Source organism: Myotis brandtii, unplaced genomic scaffold, assembly GCF_000412655.1.
Source record: "Myotis brandtii unplaced genomic scaffold, ASM41265v1 scaffold213, whole genome shotgun sequence".
In the NCBI taxonomy this organism is placed as follows: domain Eukaryota; kingdom Metazoa; phylum Chordata; class Mammalia; order Chiroptera; family Vespertilionidae; genus Myotis; species Myotis brandtii.
Genome location: NW_005357962.1, coordinates 2,393,778 through 2,401,968, shown reverse-complemented (window position 1 = coordinate 2,401,968; position 8,191 = coordinate 2,393,778). Strand labels below are relative to the sequence as shown.

The 8,191-nt window shown below is 41.8% G+C and overlaps 1 protein-coding gene across 2 annotated transcripts in view; it reads left to right on the top strand.

The window, feature by feature from the left end:
* Window positions 1-8,191, top strand: part of HEATR4 (HEAT repeat containing 4) — a 41,607-nt gene that overhangs the window by 20,123 nt on the left and 13,293 nt on the right. The window contains exons 9-14 of one of the 2 annotated variants that reach the window (XM_014539331.1): window positions 2,006-2,124; window positions 2,801-2,981; window positions 3,521-3,590; window positions 4,481-4,670; window positions 5,336-5,414; window positions 6,455-6,614. In XM_014539331.1, the coding sequence (XP_014394817.1) occupies window positions 2,006-2,124; window positions 2,801-2,981; window positions 3,521-3,590; window positions 4,481-4,670; window positions 5,336-5,414; window positions 6,455-6,614 (799 nt within the window). Of the gene's footprint in view, window positions 1-2,005; window positions 2,125-2,800; window positions 2,982-3,520; window positions 3,591-4,480; window positions 4,671-5,335; window positions 5,415-6,454; window positions 6,725-8,191 lie in introns of those variants that run through there. The other variant, XM_014539330.1, reaches the window with a different exon arrangement.

Sequence of the window (8,191 nt, the reverse complement as noted above, 5' to 3'; positions counted from 1 at the left end):
CCCCCAGCCCCACCCCAGGCCTTCACCACCCTATTGTCTGTGTCCATGGATTATGAATATATGCATATTCTTTGGCTGATTACTTCCCACCCACCCACACTCCTCCCGCCTTCCTCCAAGATTCCGCACAGCATGGAAATCTTGAGCATCATTTAGGCTTTCAACTAACTTTCTTCTTGCCATAATTTTTAAATCATCTTCAGCTATCCAAGTGGGATTTTCTCCTTCTTCCTATGTGTCCCTATATCTTTTCCTTATAACACTGAGTACCTCCAGAATGGCCAGAACATTCCCATTCCCATGAGAAGTGAACACCCTCCATTCTTTGATCCTCGCATTTTGGTGTGCAAAGCAAAAAATCTGGCCACTCAGTATGATCACCTGAAGATGTTTTAGTCTGAATTAATTCTGTCTCAACTGCTATAGTACCCTGTTGCTAAAGTCCTCGACAGGAAGCCCAGGCGTCACCTGGGAGCTGTTAGAAATGCAAAATCTCACCTCAGGTGAACTCAATCATAACCTGCATTTTAACAATATCATTTTAACATCCAATTCATCTGCACATTCATCCCCTTAGCAGCTATCACTCAGGACTAAAAGTAAAAAGACATGCAGAGCAAGCAGGGGACAGGGTAAAGATGAGAACGTTACATCAGATTGCTGGAATTAAGAAAGGTAGTATGGCCCTGACCGGTTTGGCTCAATGGATGGAGCGTCGACCTGCGGACCGAAAGGTCCCGGGTTGGATTCCAGTCAAGGGCATGTACCTTGGTTGCGGGCACATACCCAGTAGGAGGTGTGCAGGAGGCAGCTGATCGATGTTTCTAACTCCATCCCTCTCCCTTCCTCTCTGTAAAAAATCAATAAAATATGTTTAAAAAGAAAAAGAAAAAAGGTAGTATGTCCCTCAGTTCACCCGTTCAGTAAGCGAGCAGTTTCTGACCACATCCTACCTGCTAGCACTGGGGATGCAAAGATAATGTCTTCAGTTGGTTATAAATAGCTATAACAGAAGCAGTTGTAAGATAGTATGGGGGTTTTCCCTATGCTTACAGAGGAGAGTTCACTGAGGAGATGACTTTTGAACTAAATCAGAAAAGCAGAGTAGGAAAACATCAGGTACCAGGTAGGGGTGAAAAACAGAGATGTTTCTAGCAGGGAGAATAGCTCAGACAAATTCACAAAATCAACAACTGTAATAATCTTTGTCCCTTCCCCTCTGGGAGAAGTATCAATTGTTCTGGTTTGTCTAAGTCAGGACATAGCAGTTTTAGTGCTAAAACCAGCAAAGTATCAGGCAAATTGAGATGAATTGGTCACCCTATTAATGCATCACTTTCAAATCTTAAGTCTCTCAAGTACAGATTACATTGCCCCAACATAGTATAGTTTATTTATTTTGTTTGTTTGTTAATCCACACCCGAGGATATTCTTCCATTGATTTTTAGAGAAAGTGGAAGGGAGCAGGAGAGACAGAGAGGGAAACATTGATGTGTGAGAGAGAGCCATCAACTGGTTTCCTCCTGCACATGGGGCTGGGGATTAAGCCTGCAACCAAGGTATGTGTCCTTGACCGGAATCGAACCCACAACCCTTTAGATCCCATCTTACCTGATCAACCCGAAGAGAGCATTACCCTGCGCTTCCCTTGTTGTGCACAGTACACTCACCATTCTGTGGGGACACAGAATGAGAGATCAGACCCAGGAAGGTGAGGGGATATATAGGTCACATAATTACTGAGTCAAATAGGCCAAGGCCATAGTATAGTAGTTTGAAACATGAGCTTAGAAAACAGACCTGGGTCTGAGTCCTGGCTCCAGCACTCAACTTGTTAACATTGGGCAAGTACATCTAAACCTGCATTCTGTCATCTGTAAATGGTTCTATCTGCTTTATTGGATTGTTTGAGAGGATTAAGTGATGGGTAAAATCTCTGAGCACAGTGTCAAGTACAAAATTGATATTCAATAAATGGTAGCTAATTATTACACCTACTCATAGGATATGAAACATAAGTTGATCCAGCTGATGTGGAGAGACTGGAATAAGGAAGTAAGACAAGCAGCTGCCGAAACTCTGGGGCAAATGAATCTTGGGAAAGAGCTGCATGATACAATCAGGTAAACTGAGGCAACATGAAGAAAGAAACTTTTCTATTCTTAAAAAATGTTCAGAGGCCCTGGGATTTAGCCAGCCAGCCTTTGGGGAGCTGCTCTGTATGTTCAGCATTGTACTAGGTGCCACTGCAGGATTATTTTTTTTTTTTAGATAAAACAAAAGGTTAACAGTCCTTATAGATACTAACAATGTGGCTAAGGAAAGAATTATTGAGTGCCTACTAGGTGTTAGTCACTATTTTGGATGATTAAGAGTTCAAAAGTATGACATGATTCTGATTATACAGGCAAGATACACAAATATCTAGTAAGGTCAAGTTTCATGGAGGACAGCTAAGACTACACAGGCAAAGAGAAGGAAAGACATTTGGGAGCCAAATGTAGAAATGAGCATGGCACAGGTGAAGGCAGCAAAGAGAACTGTAGCAAGCAAGAGGTGCATGTTTGAAAGTGTCTTTTATTTAGTCATTCAACATAATTAGGTAATAGGGATTCAAGTAAATAAGACAGTTGAGTCTCTACCCAGTGAAACTTAACCTAATAGGGGATAAGCCTGACTAGGAAAGGGTGGAAATGGATAATGGAGAGCCTACAGAGGTTGGATTTTATCCTGAGGGCATTGGGGGGAAGGAGCATCAAAAGTTTGAAGAGGGGAAATAAAAGCACCTGTACTTTACAGAATCAAGCTGAGTCTAGGAAATTCCCAAGAGCGTGTGGAAGCCCTGTCTCTGATTGGTGGGCTCAAGCTCATGACCGCCAAGCTTTTCCCAAGCTTCCTAAACTGCTTCTCTGATGACTTCATGGCAGTTCGGCGAGCAGCCTGTTTAGCAGCAGGTGCCCTGCAGATCCGTAATACAATGGTGAGTCAAGGAAACAGGATCCCGATAACCCGAAGAGAGCATTACCCTGAGCTTCCCTTGTTGTGCATAGTACACTCACCATTCTGTGGGGACACAGAATGAGAGATCAGACCCAGGAAGGTGAGGGGATATATGGGCCACATCTATCAGTTGAGACCACATTTAGTTCCCAGCCAGCCCAGACTTTAGAGCACATCCTTGAATCTTCTTCTCACCTTATTTATGGGCTTTAAGATCAACTCCAGTGAGTGAAGTTGTAATTCCACGTTATTAGGGGAAAACCTGATAGAGGTATTCAAAAGAAGCCTGTGTCACCATATAGATCTGTGAGCTGAGAAAAACAAGGGACAGATATGAGATAATTCAGCTAATATATTATGTGTGCAGGGTAATACTTCAGACTCCAGCTCATTTGTCACTAGGATATGTCATTTTTCAGACAAGAGGGGTCCCTTCCTCTCGTTCATTTTTGCTCTGGTCTTCTCCACTCAACATTGCCTTTTATCCATCCCAGGTGTTTTCTTTCTTTCTTATCCCAGGTTTTTGAATGCCTCCGGAATCTGATACAGAAAGATCCTTACTGGAAAATCAAGGCCTTTGCCCTTCGAGGTATGACAGAGAAAATGGCCCCAGCTCCTCAACCTCAAATATCTTTTCCATAAGCTAGTACAAATGACCCCCAGAATTTCTCTAGTAAGGGGTGGAGTGTAGGGGAGATGATCACACCTGCTCAGAAGTTCCTTGCCTGAGAAATTCGATTATTTTTTGCTTTTAAATTTTTAGTTAAGGATCCTGAGTCTAGGTCAATGTCAAACTTGTTAAGGCAAAGGGGCCGACAGTCCCTGACAATTTAATTAGTTCCAAGTAGGAATCCACTTGGAAAACACTGTTGGATACACTTGCTTTCTCTGGAGATTTCAACTATAGGACTCTCTACAAGTGAGACCACATTCAAGACTGCTACAGACCTAAAACCCTGCCCTCAACATTTCCTAGTTTCTTTTTAAGGATCTTCTACGTTGCTTGAGTCTTTGGCAGGTCCCTAGCAGAATCGGCCCTAGGTAAACCTGTGAAGTTATTGTGCCCCCTTTCTTCACAGATTGGCCCAGCTGACAGACCTGTTATGGGCTAGACTCCATGAAGTGTCACCAGGTGTACGACTAAAGCTTGCCATAGCATCACTCTGCCTTGACTAGGCTAGTTTTCTGAGTTATGAGTCACATATCTCATCCCTACATTTACCTATTTACGATAGGTATTCTCATATCCTAATGGGCAAGGATGGGATAGAACACCCCTCCTAGGAATCCTTTGGCGATAATGTTCTACTCAAACTCATCTCTGAAATTCTAATGGTGATTATCATCCAAAAGAGAAGAAATAAACAAAACAAATACTTAGTGGCTGCCTATACATTAGTAAGACCATTTCTGGATGTTAGGATATAGCCAGATTAGTCTTAAGTGACAGTGGAAGACGCTGCCCTCTGATCTCTGCAGCTTTGGGACAGATTGGCCAAGTGAGTCCCCCGCTGACAGACCTCCTGCTCTGGGCTATACACTATGAAGCGTCACCAGGTGTACGTCTAGAAGCTTGCCGTAGCATCCTTGCCCTCAACCTTCAAGGGGACCGGGTCAGGAACACCTTCCTAGACGTGCTGCTCCTAGAAAAACATGATGCTGTTCTAAAGTAAGCACTAAACCTCTGGTTCCTTCCCCTACCCCGTGTACTGCCCGTCCTTGTTAACAGAATACAGCCTTGTGGCTGCCTAATGGCTGTAAAAGCATGTGCTCACCTGTGCCATTCACCTACTTACCAAAATGGGTAACAGAAAAACGAATTTACGTTAGATTGAAAGTCAAGCTCATATAGTTCACGCACCTATTCTCTATCCCAGGTGTTTTAAGTTATTAATTTATTCAATTAACATGTATCAAAAGTGCCGACTGTGACAACAGGCTTTAAAGTAAAAGTCTAGGTTTGAATGCCAACTCATGCCTACACTAGCTATGTGAGTCCAAGTAAATTAATTAAACGCTCAGAGCCCCTTTTTTCCTCTTCATATATCAAATGCAGACGATAGTCCATTTTATGGGTTTGTGGTGATTAATGTTCACTACCTGTCATAAAGACATTCAATAAATGGCATTTATTAGTACCTTCAAATATATCATCTCAAAAACTAAGTAACATCCTTAAAAGTTAAACATCATACCACTTGAGGATAAGGCACAGCAAAAGTGCATAGTTAGGCTTGGAATTTAGGATTCTTGACTGATTCCAAGTCCTGTATTTTCCACCCCCATGCTTTTTTAAAGGATAGAAACAATCTAAGAAGTCTTCTTATTTTTCAGGGAAATTCACCAGGCAATGAAGATACTCAATATAGAACGTGAAGGAAACCAAGAAATGCTTCAGGAGGTCAAGAACAAGGTAGACAAATACAAGCTGTGTTTTCAAGGGAAAATTCAGGGCTTGCAAGAATTCTTCAAACCCTTTTTGCCCCTAAAGCATGTGTACACACCATTTTCCCCCATCACGGAAGTACTTTCTACAATCCTAGACAGATACCACATCATTTTTTTTATATAAGTTTTTTTAAAAATATATTTTATTGTTTTTTTACAGAGAGGAAGGGAGAGGGATAGAGAGTTAGAAACATCGATGAGAGAGAAACATCGATCAGCTGTCTCCTGCACACCTCCTACTGGGGATGTGCCCACAACCAAGGTACATGCCCTTCACCGGAATTGAACCTGGGACCTTTTGTCCGCAGGCTGACGCTCTATCCACTGAGCCAAACCAGTTAGGACAGATACCACATCATTTGAAGACACAAAACATCTGTGCAAAATAGGATTATAAAATCCTCTTAGTAAAAAGACAAAACCAAAATCCTATTAGTTCTATTAAGTAGTTCTCAAAATCAGGGTTTGTTGTTGTTTCTAAAATAGTTTCCTTCCTTTCCTATTTTCTCCTCACCATCCCTAAACCAAAGTTCTTTTTTTCCGCCCCCCTAGATAGGTATAATGAAGGAATGAGGGACTGGAGCTGGCCTCCTATGTTTTCTTTTTCCTTCTAAACTTTCCTGATCTGGGCTCTGTCACCAAAAGAACACTCTAGCTGAATAGGTGGTTCTAATTTTTCAAAGCTGTTAGAGGAGTGGAAGAAATAGAGTGAAAAGGACTTTAAAAATGTAAAAGATTCTTTCTTCATATATAATTCACAAAACCAACCTTACACCAAGCAAACATTTCGTAGCAGATTGCTTTCATCATGCCCAAAAAGCTAAAGTTAATTTTTCATTAACAAATGTAAAAATGTCCCACCAATATCACAAGAGAACAATGCTCTCTGGTATTTATGTACCACCTAATACTAACAAGCATGAGCAGTAAGTTACTTCACTAATGCTTTTTGATGATTTGTAGCCTAGTGGTTGTTTTTTCCCAATATTATTTGTTTTGATCTAGATTCAAACACTAAACCAAAAGGACTTGCTGACGCAGAAAATATTCAAGATAGAGAAGGCCATAAAAAAAGTAAAGGGGGAAGCAAAACATATTTACTTGCAACCCAAAGAGGGGCAAAAACCACAGAAACTCTATACTTTTCTTCAAGAAACTTTTCAAGGTAGGTTTTCAAGGGGTGAGTCCTATGCTTTTAGGATCTGGATGTTTTTGTGGGGTTTTTTTAAAAAAGTTATTTTTATTCACTTCAGAGAGGGAGAAGAGAGGTAGAAACATCAATGATGAGATTGATTGGCTGCCCCCTGCACATCCCCTACTGGGGATGGAGCCTGCAAGCCAAGTATGTGCCCTGAATTGAACTGTGACCTCTTGGTTCACAGGTCGACCACATTCAACCACTGAGCCACTCTGGCTGGGCAGGATCTGGATGTTTTGTGACTTAATTATGAGTCCTGTAGGATGAGAGCCAGGAAAGACTACTACCTCCTTTCCTTATTGGGCTTCTTCTGCGTCCTTCTGTTATTTTTTTCCTCCTCCTACACCTCCCCACCTCGCTTTTATTTACTGTTTTATCCCTTTAAAAAAATGAATGAGGGAGCTCTATTTGAACTGATTTGAAAGTTAGGGGGGGAAATGACATTAGAAAAACAAGTACAAAATAAAAACTAATGTAGAACACCCCAAAAAAACCGTATGGGCTTACCTTTAATAGTGGTTACCTCTGGAAAGTGGGGTTGGAGGGAGAGCTATCATATTACCTATATCTATGGTTTTACAACTTTAAAAGAAAGACTTTAGCCCTAGCCGGTTTGGCTCAGTGGATAGAGCGTCAGCCTGGGAACTGAAAGTCCCAGTTTCGATTCCGGTCAAGGGCACATGCCCAGGTTGTGGGCTCGATCCCCAGTGGGGGACTTGCAGGAGGCAGCTGATCTATGATTCTCTCTCATCATGGATGTTTCTCTCTCTCTCTCTCCCTCTTCCTTCCTCTTTAAAATCAATAAAAATATTTTTTTTTTTAAAAAAGACTTTATAAAGTTCTCAACTTTATATAACTGAACCTATCAGTTATGGTGATAGGATCTTAAAAGTTCCAGATAAAATCTAAATAATGAGGTGAAGACACCAATCTGGACCAATATATACTTACAAAATCTGTGTGCCCAGGCGTAGCAGCAGCCTCAGGTCATTCAGCCAGCTGCCTACCAGCCACCACCCCAAACCCAGGTCTTCTGGTTCCAAGTCCAATGCTCTCTCTGGTACACCAGGCTCTTTTCCACCAACATGAGAATATTCACTTGCCAGATATGGGGAAGTTTCTTCCAACTGCCAGAAAAAAATGAGAGTGGAAAATAACTTGAACACCAGCTTCCCTCAGGGCCAGCTCACTACAAGCTGGTTTACTAAAACCTATGATATCATAACTAGGAGACAGTGCCAGCCACTGATGCAAACAAGCACTGAGCAAAAACATACTCCCAAAAAGATAATATATCATAACTTTTCTAATATGATTGTTCTGTTGGGGGTTCAAGTAGCATGATTAAAATGAATAAATTACCCCCAAAGTTATAGAATTGGCCCCAATCCTACAACTACCAAAGTTACCTTTCACCTCCAGTGGTCGGCAAACTGCGGCTCGTGAGCCACATGCGGCTCTTTGGCCCCTTGAGTGTGGCTCTTCCACAAAATACCACGTGCGGGCGCGCACGTACAGTGCGATTGAAACTTCGTGGCCCATGC